At 47.5% G+C, this 15123-nt stretch overlaps 1 protein-coding gene across 3 annotated transcripts in view; it reads left to right on the forward strand.

Moving 5' to 3' along the window:
- Nucleotides 1-2898: 2898 nt before the first annotated feature.
- PWWP2B (PWWP domain containing 2B) overlaps nt 2899-15123 on the forward strand; it is a 39429-nt gene continuing 27204 nt past the window's right edge. The window contains exons 1-3 of one of the 3 annotated variants that reach the window (XM_015426892.1): nt 2899-2915; nt 3157-3223; nt 5913-6326. In XM_015426892.1, the coding sequence (XP_015282378.1) occupies nt 6181-6326 (146 nt within the window). In that variant the 5' untranslated portion in view covers nt 2899-2915; nt 3157-3223; nt 5913-6180. Of the gene's footprint in view, nt 2916-3156; nt 3224-5509; nt 5590-5906; nt 6327-15123 lie in introns of those variants that run through there. The other 2 variants (XM_015426893.1, XM_015426895.1) reach the window with 2 other exon arrangements.

Raw genomic sequence — 15123 nt, forward strand, 5'->3', positions numbered from 1 at the left:
ATCGTTGCACTCCATGTGCTTTAACGTTGAAAGCTGTCTCTCCCAGAGACAGCATTTCCAGGGGCAATAAACAAGCAGAGAGCAGGAACAGAACAGAGAGATAGTCTCTCCCATGGGGAATGACCAGTTATAGGCCAATTCCAGTCACAAATTAGCCCTGGCCAGGAGCCAACTGCGAGTGGGAATGGGAATGCCCAAGATTTGGTAGTCATAGCTGCAACACAGGAATGGCTAGGAGTTTGAAGGCCTCTCCTGCAGTCAGGTGACCCCAAACTCCAGCTACTTCATTGGCTACATGACCTCTTGCATGTGAGGCAGAGGCAAGAGCCATCAGGTCTGCCTCTTCCACATAGAGTGTGAAAGAATATGTGCTTATAAAGTTTCTCCGGCCAGTTGGTCTGCCCTGGACCATTTGGCCGGCAACAGGAAACACAGCATGTCATCAGAATGTAATCACAGGAGGAGGCATGGATTATAGAAAGCAGAAAGCAAAATTTCTATACAACCATGACTCACAGTTCATCGTTGGTCCTAGAATCCGCCTCAGGTACGTGTGAAATGCCCGATCTTCATGTGCTTGTCCCAGTCAGCGACTCTAGAGCCATACGGTCGCACAGTGGCAGGACCTTCAGGGCAGAGGGAAGCCTCGATTCCCCGGCATCGAGCCGGAAAAGAGGCAATCCCTCAGAATCCCCATTCTAGAAGCACAAACACAAGGGCTCCAGGGGGGTAGCGGACAATCACACCCCCTCCTATCCGCTGGTGTTCAGATCGCGACCCCAGGAGCTCACCAGGGTTGCATCCGCCATCATGTCGCCAGAAACCAGAAGTCGTCTCTGGGCAGTTTGGACGGAAAGAAGGGCCCAGTTTCTTCTGAACAGGAAAGGTTGCCTCCAGTAGGCACAAATCTCCAGGAACTTCCCTGTTAAATTTAAATACATAATTGAGGAAGACTTGCTGTGTGACCATGCTTAGTTCCCATTCATCTTAATTCAATGGGGTGTGCCCACGAGGAAAACAAAAGATTCCAGGGGATTGTGCCCAACCAGCTTCTTGGATTACACCATTTTCTCAGGATCAAGGGGCACTGTGCCTTGCCTTACCACCATATAACTTATATTTGCATATGCACATAGTATGTCTGTAGCATAGCTCTAATATTGTGATGATTTCATCAGTTCCACTAACTGCAGCTTCACTCTTGTTCTGGGTGCCCAGGTACATCCACTTTCCATCAGCATCTTTAGGCAAAGCATGCATCTCCAAACAGGTAGTGGAGGTGCATCAGATAATGACAATTACTGGTGTTTCCCTAGCACATATCCACTGTGACCCAGAATTCCAGATAAGCAGCTCCCCTTTGCACTTTCCATGTGAATTAAGCACACTATGTTCATACCTGGCAGCTATTCCAAGTACTTTCAGTTATTTCCTTGAATTTTCATGTGGGAACAGCATGTAAACTGTATATGGATAGCCCCAGGTGCTTTGCTGCACATAAACCATATGGAAAGACGGAGCCAATAATGGGCTTCCATTCATAGATCTGCCTTAGAAACTGGACAGATGGAGCTCTACACTTTACACAGCAGTCCACTTGTTTCTTGTGCTTTCTGTGGCAAACATGTTAAGCGTGAACAACAGGCCTTAAGTGGCCATGAACATAGGTCAGAGCGCTGCAGGCAAACTAGAGCGCCAAGGGTGTTCAAGGACATGCTCTGATTGTTCTCTTTAAGTCTGCTTCAGGAAACACGATTCTTTCCTCGGTGTTCCATAGTATAGTCGTTATGGGCAAGCATGACTGCTGGGGAACTATGGGGCTGCTGCTCCCTAAAGGCTGTGATCTGCATTCTTGTTTTCTTCAGCCACATTGGCCCCTTTTGAGATGGAGCAAGCTGACGCTCCATGCAGGGGCAGCCTGGCTCCTTTAGCTTCATGGGAAACTTCCTGGTGGGCAGCTGCCCTGGAAGACCACTGGGGGCCAGGAGAAAGCTAAGTGCCCATTGCAGGAAACCAATCATGCATAACTGCTTGACACGGAGACCTTGGCTCTATCAAGGTCAGTATTGCCTACTCTGACTGGCAGCTGTTCTACCAGCTATAAGATAGAGGCTTTTCATATCAACTACTTTCTGGTCCTTTTAACTGTAGACGCCAAGGTTTGAACCTGGGACCTTCTGCATTCAAAGTGGATGCTCTACCATTGACTGATGGCTCCATCACAGGGCCATCACCATAGGGGCCAACTGGTTCCTCTTGCTCCAGCCAGGGCTGCTTTTCCCAGTCCACCCAGTTTCTGCTTATTTGCAAGTTTGTGGGGAATGCAGTAACTCTGCTGAACACTGAGACGTCGGAATTAAATGCGGGACACAGTTTGAGATAGGGTTCTAAGCTGCAGGGACCAAGCCTATCCTGTCTTCCGGATACACTTTTTTGTTTTTAGTGTAACATCTGAAGCTGGGCCTCCAGACCCTTGCAAGTGATAACGGATTTAGCAGGGCTTCCCCCACCCACCTCCAACAACCTTTTCCTGGAGTTGATGGCTGTTGCCCCTAGGATGGTCTGCCTCTTCCTAGGGAGCTCTAAAGAATAATCAGTAGGGAAGGAAACGGCCACGGAGCCGAAGCTGCGTCCCAGCGCCTTCTGCCCCCGCCAGGTCAGAGACTAGCACAGCGCCGGTCCAGCCTGAAGGGCAGGGGCGGCGCTTCCCTGCTTGGGGAGACCGGAGAGGTCAGCTCTGGAAATGCAAAGTGTGGAAATGCAGCGAGAGGCCGATAGGGGGAAATACAGCATCCGGAAATGCAGCGAGCGGCCGCTAGGGGGAGCGTGATGGAAACAAAACGCGGCACATAGTAACCTCGCCGAATTGTCAAACATTGTCATGGTTAAAAGGGCCGGAGACAGGGATCGCTCAGGTAACGCGAGCCATAGACTTCCTTCTCTTCCTTATTTCTGTACATTTCCATTATTCTCATTTGCCAGGGTTTAATTCATACTTGAATGGGTGATTCTCCCCCTCCCTTCCTTTTTTAATGCTTTCTGGCTGCTCTTGTTTATGCAGGCTGCGGGAGATTATGGGATAACTTCAAGGAGGGGGCATCCCCGTGTGTGTGTTTTTTTAAATTATGATTACATTTTGACCATATATATCCTCAGATGTCCTGTACAAAGCCTGGAGCAACAGCATTTTAAGTTCAGAGAACCCGCTGGCATAAATGTGCAGGTAAAGTACAATGAATGTGCCTGTCACACTAAATAATGGTTTGGAATGTATCAGGGGAATGTAAGCTTTATCTGTCTTGTGTTTACTCATTTGGGGGCCCTGCAAAAGAATTTGTTTGGTCTGTTAGGAAATTGCATCTGAACAACAGAGGGAGGTTGGGGGGGGGGAGAGATGAAAAAGCTCCCGTGTTTAACATACTGACCACAGCTGCAATTTTAGATCAAATCTTCCCCCCAGGTTTGTTTTAATATATATTAATACATTCAGCATAAAGCACAACTATTTAAGCAAGGAACAACAGAAAGGTGATCAGCTAAGAAAGGTACATTTACATTTTTAAAATCCAGATTAAAACATGATGCTTTGCATGCATTCCCTTGTTATGTGCCTTCATTCCCCTTAGTTCTGAGTTGTTTGACTCCTGAGATATGGTTTTTGGCCACAGGCTTGCTTTGGGAATGTGCTTTCATTCCCTACCCCCGCCCCAAGATGGAGTCCTGGAGGCTGAAACGAGGTGCTACATTTCAATGAACTTTGCAGCTAATGTAGCTGTTATTCATTGGGTAAATCTGATTAAGCATCCCCCCCCCAACAGACACACAGATTTTTTTGACGGCATTACAGGTTTCTTTCTGGAGTGCTAAGGCATGAATGGCAGGGAGAGGAAGAGCTGTTGACCTTGCAGCCCTCCTCCATTGCAGCCTCGCTCAAAAGGGAGAGCGAGCTGTCCTCCTCCCTTTGTCGCGCTGCGCACAGGCCCGAGAGAAGCAGGCTACACGCACGCAGCCATGTGGCGTCCCTGAATTCTAAGGATTTTAATCTCCGCCCAGCGGAAAACTTCAAATCCAGCTAGGCAAGCAACACAGGAACATTAACTCTGCCTGTTTTCTCTTGAGAGGAAAAAAGAAATCCAGCCTCTTTCCCGAACAAAGAGTTTATACTTCCGTGTTGCTTTACCCTAGATGTCCGACCTGGACTTGCCCACTCTGGTTCTGTTTCACTGGCTGGGACTGAAGCTAGGACCAAATCACAAGGATCCCTACAAGCAGTTGTTTGATGAAGCTGGGAACTGAAGGGGGGTGGGGAGAGTCACTTCTGTTCCTGGTCTTGAGCACACGACTGGGCAGTAGAAGGCTCTCCTCTCCCCATTGCACTTACCTCCAGGTAGCCCATGAAAATCAGGATCTCCCAATTTTTTAATCTGCAACTTGGTTGCTGTAGAATATAGAGCTCCCTCTTTACAGCAAGAGTGGATTCTATGCATACTTACCTGAGAGTGAGTCTTACCGAACGTTGTGGGCCTTATTTATGAGTAAATATGCACAGTAGTGGAGGGCATGTGTTGTTAGTTATTTGTAATAGGGAAATGGCTCCATTACTTATTAAGAATGCTGCGTTTGAAAATGAGTGCTGTTCATAGAACAGTGGGCTTGGGTTTACCCAAAGAAGTTTGGCATTATAGTCTGCACCTGCAATCTTCAGTATACTCAATTAAGCCCCACTGGCTTTAATAGGATTACTCTGGTGTAATACGCCTGTAGACTGCAGCTTGGATTACTTTACTTATAAAAGAACACACTACTTAGTTAAAAAAACAAGAGAGAGCTAGATGAACTCTGTGTTATAATGAGTAAGGAAGCTAATAATAATTTTGTTTTTCCAAAAGCAGGCTGGTTCAGATAAAGTCATCTCTGCATCCTGTTTGAGGATGTAGCCTTAAACAGCTCATTTCTGAGATGTATTTTGTGCTGCGGTCGGTATTTGAATCTCCCATGTCATTTAGAGAAAAGTAACTTATTATTACACTCTGTCGGCCCTTCCGCTCAGTAAAAACAGTGCGCTTTCTCCTAGTAACAAATGAATTGATTTAACAGAAACTGAGAGATTAAACTGCCCACCGTTTCCTACAGAAATGAATTGTCAGCTTTTTCACAATCTAGTTAAGCCCCCCCCCCATCTGATACTTTGATTTAATTGAATAATAGAGAATTGTTTGTATCCTAGTGTGCCTACCTGGGGAGGGGCAGTTCAGTTCAAGCCCCTTTCATCCACAGTGCGCCTGAACTGCAGGAATGAGTCCACGAGGGCGCTGTACGGTCGCCTCCCTGGATGAAAGGGTTTTGTTGGATTTATGACAACGTTCGAAACTGTGCATTACCTTTAAACGTCACTGAAGCACACTGGACTCAAATACCAGACGGAAGAGTTCGGAGACAACCTACGTTTTATTTGCAAGCCACAAAGAGAGATTGCCCCTGTTTGACAGAGGCATGCGAGTGGAGGGTGGGGTGGGAGATCCCTTAGTGCAAGCTTGCCCAGCAACCTGCGGGATACAAAGTGGAGTGTGTTGCAGCCTTCCACTCCAGGTAAATCTCTACTTTGGAACAGTCTGGAAAGACATTCCACTTTTTTAGCCAACAGCCTTTTTGTGGGGGACGAGTAGGCGGGAGGGGGAGAAACGCGTTTAATTTAGCTTCTGCTTTGTCTGATCGCCTGAAGGTGTTACAGCCTGTGCAGGGCCGGAAACCCCCTAAACCTAATCCCCTGACCCTTTTGAGAGCACACGCGTGGGGCCGAGGGCAGGCCTCCTTTCTAGGGGTAACCCGTTTGGTGGAGCGGCATGGGGGGGGGGGAGGAAAGCACCCCGCGTGTTCTTCCATAATCACCCCAACGGAGTTAATTGTTTCAGGATTCCGCCGTGGAGCGTTCCCGGGAGGGAAGCATTGTGACGTCAGCGCACCTACTAATCCTCCCTGCTGAGGGGGAGCCTGGAGCCATGAGGTCATCGCGGCGGCCACTGTAGCTATCCCAAGAGCAGCGGGAGGAGCAGCAGCCAGCCAGCCCAGCAGCTTCAACGGCGGGGGGAGGGGAGCTGGCCCGAGCAAGGCCGCCTGGGATCCCGCAGCCGCACTCCAGCTGCAGCCGAGCTTGCCGCCGCCGCCTTCCTCAGCAAAAGCATGGAGGAAGAGGCTGAGGCGAAAGAGCCGCAGGTCGGCTCCTGGCTGCCGGTGCTGGTGGAGCAGGTGGTGAACGACACCCTGGTGGTCACCTTGAGCTGCGGGGAGCGGCGATTCACCGGGATCCTCCTGGATTGCACTAAAAAGTAGGCGCATTTATCGCTTTGCTTATCCCCCCCCCCCGCGTGACTGTCTCTGTGTGTGTCCCCCCCCCCTTTGAAGACAAACCAAAAGAAAAGCTCCCGGAAACGGTTGCACTGAGAAGTTTGCTGTCCTCACTTGAGGCCTGCGAGAGGCAGAAAGGAGTGCAGCTGGGCAGGAGGCGAAATTAGGCCAGATGATTAAAGAGTTAAAGTTGCATGGCACTTTGCAGTGGGGGAGGGGGTGGGACGTGCGGCGGCGCGGGGTGTGTGTGTGTGTCAAGTTTTCCTCCCCTGTTAGAGAGGAGGCTGTGGTTTCATTTTCTGTTTTAAATCCAGCGTGCAAAAAAAAAAAAAAAATCCCTTTTCAGAGAAAAAAAACGTCAAGTTTTCCAGTTTGTGTAACACACGGCCGAGTCCTCTGTTAGTGACGTTTTTAGAAAAGGCCCTTTCTGGAAGGGTCATACTTCTTATGGGCATAGGCTCTTTAAAAAGGTGTGTCAGGCGGGCGGAGGGACGGTTGCCTTCGTTTTTCAAAGACCAAGCTGGCCAACTCTGATGTATCTTGAGAGCTGCAGGCAGAAAAGACGGATCTCCTCGCCGAATGTTGCAAGTTTGCCGAAGTTTGTTCCTAGGCGAGGTTCCACTTGTGCTGCAGCTGGGTGGTTGCTGATGCCAGGAGCCTCATGATGTCACACGCTGCTGCCATAATTACTGACTTCTTTGTTCACAACTGTATTGCACACTTCAAACGGCCTTTCCCTTGGGTTGAAACTACCCCAGCTTGTCCTGAATTTTTAAAATATCCATATATTCCACATATGTTTGTGGAAGCTTGGTTGCGCACAATACACAAAGCTGCATAGGTAAGCTCAGGACTTCCACTGGGGCTTTTATTATCTTGAGTGAAAGGTTTTCTATTGAAAAGGGCTGGTGCTGTGCCAATGTGTACAGAATGAAATGGTATTTATAGCAACTTGTGCTACCCAAAAGTGCCCGCTTTGCTCTATAACCAAAATAAGGAAACTTACATGGATAGAATAATTCTTAAAAGTCCTCCTAACAGCTGGTGAAAGGATATTAGAGAAATGTCCCTGGTAAAGGAAGCTTCAAAACACACCATAACCTAGAAACGTGTTTACAGATAGAGAACTGAGCTTAATAGTGCTATTTTCTTTACTGGCTGAAATGCCATTGTTCAGACAACCCACAGTAGCATTGACACATTCTGTCTGGAGCATGCATGCTGCTTTTCTTTTGTCCCTAAATAGTTAAAACTTCTTCGGGAAGCACTCACTACACCAAAATGGAATCCTCTGTAGTCTCTTGGGAGGACCATGGGATCATTTGTCAAGCACGGGCTTTTCCTTGCCATTCTGTTTTCTGAGTGGGAACTATAAATAAATGCCTGCCACGTTTGAAGGCCCCCCCAAATTCATTTTCATTAATAAGGATTCACGGTTCAGTGGCAGCTTCTCTATCTTTTGGTGCGTGTATGGTTCCCCCCCCCTCAGCTATGTGCAGCCATTAGCCTTTGACAATTATCTTGCCAGCATTATCTCATAATTAGATATGCCGGCAAGAATTCATGCTGAAATCATATGACTTGAAAAATATGGCTTCATGTGCATTTCAGGCTTATCTCGTTCAATGGGAGGCACTTGCTTTGCATTGAACTATATTCAGCTAATTGTGGGGATATGTGGTTCTCCCCCTCCCTTTCCATTGTCCAGGCTGTTCATCACTGCCTTATAGCCACAGAAGGCCTTGCATTATATGTTCAGCCATTGCTGCAGCTGTATCGATCTTTCTCTGGCACTTCAGGCTCTGAAGCAAAACAGCGTGGTGCACAGTGTGCTGATGAGAATCTTTTGCATGGGAACGTGCAAGGCTCTTGTGAAACTCTCATCGATTTCCACAGGGCAAGTGTGTGAGTAGTGTTATGCTGGGTTGCTGCCATGGCTTCCAGGATTTTGGCAAGATCTCCATGCCAGTCTGCCTCCTGCCCTCTGTAGACAGTTTTGCAAACCTGTGCGGTCTCTGATTTTCATGTTGGTGGAGTTCTACCTGGAGCCGTATTTCTTCATACGTGCCCCCAATTTCCTTTTGCTCTGGATTTTGTAGAAATAAAAAAAAAGAACCGCTGGGTTCCGTTCTCGATTTTTGTACAATAAACCAGGCCCAACTAACCCATGACAGAGTCCTGCCTCTTGTTAAGACTGTGTTCAGCACATGTATTGTGGATTGCTTCTGCCGAAGAGGGCCGCTTGTACTTTCATTTTGGATGGTTTAAGAAGAAACAAAATGTAATTACATCTGCTGGCTTTTGAGCTCATCTGGTATGTTTCAACAGTAAGAATTTTTCCAAATAACAGGGTAGAATGGAGGGATCTGGAGAACATCTCTGCTAATATTCTTAGCTGGGCAGGATTACAGTTTTCCCTAAGTGCCTAGGCCTTCCTGGATAAAGGCAGCACAAACCAAATCCCTGGGTTGCTTTTCTGTACAAGGCTTAAATAGCTTTATCTCTTATTTTCTTTTCCAAGCCACCCAGACTGTTCAGAAGCTTGGTGCCAGTCTACTTTGAGTGTGGTTCTCTTCTCCCCCCCCCTTGTTTACCTAACCTCTTTTCTGATCTTCCTTTCCAAGAAGACTTCTTATTTCGTTCATACCTCCTTTCCAGGCATATAAAACACGTCCAGAACTTGCCTTGCCATATGTACACCTTGGGTTTGAGTCACTTGGCCTGTTTATCTACTGCCCTTTCATGGATCCCTTCAGAAAGGCTTAAAGGTTCCCTGAACTTCCTGAAAAACGTGGAAAGGGAGTGGGGGGGGGGAGAGAAGATCCCCAAACTTAAATGCCTCACAAGAGGGTGGGAAGTACAGGCATACTGAAAGGGGGAGGGCCAGAGTGCAGGATTAGATTCCATTGGAAACAGGAGAAGCCTAGCAAAATGTGCATGATAACCAAATCCTAGGGAAGGTAAAAGGCCTGGGCATGCTGGACAAAGGTAGCTATCCGGGAGGGAGAGAGAAGGAAACCCTCCTCCTTGCAGTGTACGATTGGCACACTGTCAGATATTGTTTGTTGACCCTGCAGGATATTCTGTGAAGCCCAGTGCCGCTGTGCAGATAGCCCCTTGCTTTACAAAATGAGGGCCCGCTTGTCCCTTAGCCCTGCATGGCTCAGACCAGCTTCTCCCTGCTGATTGGCTGCTGGGATCGCAGAGATTTCCACGCAGGGGCAGAAATGCAAGCTGTCATCCATGGCGAAAGTCACTGCCTCGGAACACCCTTCTGAATTCATTATGTATATTTTCAAAGGAAAGTTAATTTCATTGTTTCACAATAACAAGTATTTTTTCCTTCTAATTCCCATCAGTCCTGCTAATGACTAAAGCATCTTTGTTTATGCTTAGAAAATGCTGAACTATTTTTGCACAATATTTGACCAGATCTTCATGTTGAATTGATTATAAAGGCCCAGCCTGGCTGGAGCGATGTGTCTTCCCCTGCCTGACAGTGTTTTTGAAGCAGAGTCCCTTCTCTTCCAAGTGAGTGATCTGCTGAGGGGTTCCTTCTCATTGTGCTTAGGAGCGGCTGTCACGTCAGGAGATTTTTGCATCGGCTTGGGCAGGCAGGCTGGACTTCCACTCCTCCGTTTGATTTCTTGACCCCTTGAGGCCGACTGCCCTTGTCCCACTGGTTGTCAAACCTGCTTCTTGGCTGCTTTTAGGTTCAGTGGTGATGAAAAGTAAACTGTCCCTGTGCTGCGGGCAAGGGTCTACAGATCATGCCTGGGCTTATCGTGATCGCGGCCACAAGGTCTCCCCTTTCTCCTCGGGGCTTGGGGACATCTTTACTACAGCAGCCAGCTCTGGGTTGAGAAAATACGTGGAGATGTTGGGCGCAGAGCCTGAGGAGGGCGGGCTTTGGAGAGGGCAAGGACTTCAGTGGGGTATAATGCCATAGAGTCCATCTTGCAAAGCAGCCATTTTGTCCAGTAGTGGGAGATCTCCAGCCACCAACAGGATGTTGGCAACCCTAGTCCTTAGGGTGTGGCTTGGGGAAAGGTCAGACACAGGAGTGTTTCCTGATGCTCCGAAAAGAAGCTGGCTCTTTCATGTCTTCTTTGAATTTGCAGCATCAGTGGAGCTGTGAGCTGCTCAGTGTCTTGCTTCACAGAGTTTCTGGGGGGACTTGCCCCCCCCCCAGCTAGATGATCACATATTGAAGGCCCACAAGACAGGGGTGCCTTGTGCCTATTTGACAGCATCCCTTCCCTCACTCTCTCTCCCCACTCTCAGTGCAGCAGCCAATGCGTTTCACCAGTGAACTGAAAATTTGTATTAAAAAGGGGGAGGAGATGCGCATATTTATGGCCAGCCAGTTCTCTCTTGTGGCTGGTTCTCAGTAATCTTATACTTACCGTGGGAAGGGGAAAGGCAGCCGTGCAGAAGTCTTCTTTCCTTTCTGTTCAAATAATAATATTCTGCAGAATTTTGACTTGCCGGAGGGTCAGCAATTTCAGTGGCTTCCCACTTCTACAAAATGGGAGCTGACACTTTGTGGCTTCCCTCTCTTGCCTGTGATGTGCTAGAAAAAACATGAACACCATTATTTGTTAATAAACTGGCAACCCAATCCTATGTGCATTTATTCAGAAGCAAGTCCTTCTGCATTAGCAGGCTGTTCTCCTAAGCAAGTGTGCATAGGCATTGTGTGTTTTGATGTGGTTTGGGGGTTGGAAGAGCTCTCTGCTTGCAGGGGACCAGGTTTATTGGAACAGGGGGTGGGACCAGGTTGCATAAAGAGGCAAACATAGCAGATGCGAAGAGAGAACCTGAGTTGTGGGGAGGAATAGCAAAAGTGTTTTATGTGCAAAGGGCTGTATAATCTGTTCTCAGTCCATTAGTTGGGAGGGATTCTTGGCTGGATTTAGACTACTGGGAGTCATGTAATAGCCACTTAAGAGCTTACCATATAGGAAGCTTGTAGCTTCCAATCATGGTGAAAGCTTGCTGTCCCCACCCTCTGCTTTCCCAGAGGTCCAAGTGACTGCAGAGGAACAGACTTACATCTGTGGGTAGTTGGCCATTGATGGCTGACTGCCCCCTACCCCGTGTTACAGTTGTGATGAATTATGCTTTTTCAAGCATATGGCTTCTAGTTACTTGAATATCTCCCCCCCTCCCCAATTTGCTTTGCAGACGAAGTACCCTGAATGCCGCTTAGCTGCTGGATAAAGCTGGCAGGACTTCTCTTGCCCCAGAGCCAAGATGGTGGGAATCCCATAAAAAAGCCTTACAGCCAGTATAGGGTAGTGGACAGAGTGCTGGATTTGGTTCAGAGAGCCCTGCATTCGAACCCCTGGTCTGCTACAGAGCTCACTGGTGGCCTTGGGAAAGGCAGCCTCCAGGTTGCTATGAGGACGAGGTGTGCTAAACCCCATATGTTCTACCTTGTATTTAACAGCCTAAAGGCCATGCATCCTTAAAATAAACTCTGTTTGTCAGATGTACAGAAATTATATAGCAAAGTAGAGCAATGTCTACCACACAGTGGTTTAGCTTGCAGGAAAATAAGGAAGGCTGGGTGCACATGTGATAAAATGGGTTTCATTGGCACCCAGACCACAGTCCATGTGGTGTTCTGGTTAGGTTGTTCTAGGAACAGGGACACCAGGTTCAAATCCCCTCCTCTGCTGTGAAGCTCACTTGGTGACCCTCGGCCACTCCTTGTCTCTCAGATGGACCTACCTCAGGATTGTGGGGACAATAAAATGGAGGAGGGAAGAAACTTCACCCATCTGAGTACTGAGACATATTTGCAGTACCCAGAATCTTCTGCTCCTTACTGTAATGATGCAGGATATGGAGATCTTGCCCTGACCTGCATGGCCCAAGTTAGCCCAATCTTGGAAGCTAAGCAGGGTTGGTTAGTACTTGGAGGGAGACCACCAAGGAAGCCCAGAGTTGCTACCCAGAGGCAGGCCATGGCAAACCACCTCTGAACATCTCTTGTCTTGAAAACCCTATGGCAGGGGTGTCGAACTCATTTGTCATGAGGGGCAGATCATTTGTTATGAGGGGCAGATAAATGAGACCTTGTTGGGTCGGGCCATGTGTGTCATAAAATGTAATGCCAGGTAGCAGAGATATAAACTTTATAAAGGACACAAACCCGAAAGGGTTTTTTAACTTAAAATTAAAAAAAATGCTTAAAACATTATCACTCTTGCAATATTTTGTTTATTTAACAGTGTCTGATAACTGACACCTCTTGCTCTGAATTATTGCATAAAAATGTCTGTGCTGTTGCAATCCTGAGCATGCTGTTCAGGTGTGTATCTGTAAGCTGCAAACCTACGATGACGCAGCAGCAGCAGAACTGGAAGAAGACGCAGAAAAGACAGCCAGTTCCACTGCGGGCCTGATAGAAGCCCTCCGGAGGCCTGATCCGGCCCCCGGGCCGCATGTTTGACACCCCTGCTCTAAGCTGTGGAGTCTTGTGAGCAAAAACTCTACTTTTTTGACCCACAGGCAGATGGGTGGCAAAGAAAGGGGTAAGTGTGGAACTGGAATGACACCCCTGCCCTATGGGGTCTCCATAAAGGTGACTGTGACTTGATGGCACTTTCCACCACTATGGGCATACATGGTAAAGTAAGACAATGGAACATATCTCAGTGTATGGCCTTTATTGGTGCTCTAGCAGATTTGTCATTCACTGCAGAACTCTGATGGGTTAAATTGCACCTCTCTGGCCTTTCACGAACTTTGAGAGCATGGCTGAATAACTCTTTCGTTTCCTTGTCACCAGTTAATAACCATAACTGGCCTTCACACATTGGGGATTATCAAAACTGCTTCCATGGGGTTCTGCCTCAAAACATCCTTAAGTCTTCACATGCTCTTCACATGTTTGAAATTAAGGAATGAAAGAGAGAAGAAACTGGAGGTCAAGCCAAGAAGAGAAAGCAGGTGTTTGAAAAGTAAGCGTCTGCTGGTTTAAGAGAGGTGTTTAACAGAATGCTTAACAGTACCCATATGGATATTAGTCATCTCTAGACTGTAGTGATGTGCCCTCTGAAATGGCCATGCCTTGTTATTAGCAGGCTTAGTCACTGTACAGGATGGAGTTCAGATATGTCTTTCCTGCAGTTATTTAACATTGCAGGGATTTGTGCTTGCCCTCTGCTGTCCTCTGGGTGTGAAGGACTAAATGTTCTCCTTCAGAACATTACCCTTTTCAAGATAAAACTGAGGGCAAAACTTACATGTTTCCTTGGTCGGTATATGCTCCCAAAACCTCAGTTGTTGAGGTGATGCTAACGTGGAGGCAAATGTGTGTGTGTATGTGGGGGTTCATAGAGGAGAATTGGTGGGATGAGCGTTTAACCCCCCTCTTAAGCCCATCATTTCTCCTTTGTAAATGCCACCAGCTGTTGTCTCCACTACTTGGCTTGTTTCCAGTTTTGTAGGAGAGCGGGGGAGGGGGGAATGTAAAATCATCTGTTAGCAGCAGGATGATGGTGAAACACCACTAACTTTGTTGGGCCCTGACCTGGCTAGCCTGGTCTCATCAGCCAAACAGGGTTTGGCCCTGGCTAGTGTTTAGATGGGAGACCTCCAAGGAATACCAGGGTCCTGAGGCCAAGGCAGGCAATGGCAAAACCACCTCTGAATGTCTCTTGCCTTGAAAACCCTACAGGGTCACCACAACTCAGGTGTAACTTGATGACACTTTCCACTGCCCCAACTTTGTTGTCATCGTTGAATTCAGAATATGAGGGAAATAGTTGGGGTTGGGGGGGGGGTTAAGTAATGTTTTACCCACATTTTGCAAAGCTAGTATTTATTTTATTTTCAAAGGCTTTCACGGCCAGAGTTCATTAGTTGCTGTAGATTTTCCAGGATGTGTGGCAAAAGACAGAAGAGACCCCCTCACTTCTGCAGGAGTATACCGCATACCATGCAGTTGTGGACAAGTTTACATTGGGACCACACAGCGTAGCATTCGGACAAGAATAAAAGAACATGAAAGACACTGCAGACTTGACCAAGCTGAAAAATCAGCAGTGGCTGAACATAGCCTAACTCAAACAGGACACAGTATTTTGTTCCAAGACACTGAAAGGTTGGACAACACTTCCAATTACCATGTCAGATTATACAGGGAAGCCATTGAAATTCACAAACATAAACAGAATTTCAACAGGAAAGAAGAGAGTGTTAAAATAAATAGGACATGGCTTCCTGTCCTGACAAAACACAAAAGGCTTTACATCAGACAATAGCACTACAGATAAGATTAGAATTTCAACAACCTCCTCAGGAAGCAGGAAACCTCCTCAGGAAACAAAAGAACCTCCTCAGGAAAGCTCCTCCATTAGCATGTCCATAGCCTGGGGAACTCCTACAAGACAATGACTCAGCCCTACCCCCCACCCATCCCGCAAGCAGGCTCTGGGCGGGTCACATCATCTCAAATAATTCAATAAGGTTTAAAACAGAATAAAACATTACATTATAAACATTTAAAATCAGTAGTTACAGCCACTGGTGCAAATTCTGAACCATTAATACTGATTGTTATGTCCATTTGCTGGCAGATGGGTGGCCAGTAGGTAGGAGACAGCAACCTCGGGGAGGCCATATGTGGACCCCTGCTGCCTCAACCAAAAGCCTGGTGGAACAGGTCTGTGTTGCAGGCCTTGCAGAACTGAGTAAGATCCTGCAGGGCCCTGATCTCGATGGGGAGCATGTTCCAACAGGTGGGGGCCAGGGCAGAAAAGGCCC

The sequence above is a fragment of the Gekko japonicus genome, unplaced genomic scaffold (assembly GCF_001447785.1).
Source record: "Gekko japonicus isolate JY-2015 unplaced genomic scaffold, Gekko_japonicus_V1.1 scaffold35, whole genome shotgun sequence".
Taxonomy (NCBI): Eukaryota; Metazoa; Chordata; class Lepidosauria; order Squamata; family Gekkonidae; genus Gekko; species Gekko japonicus.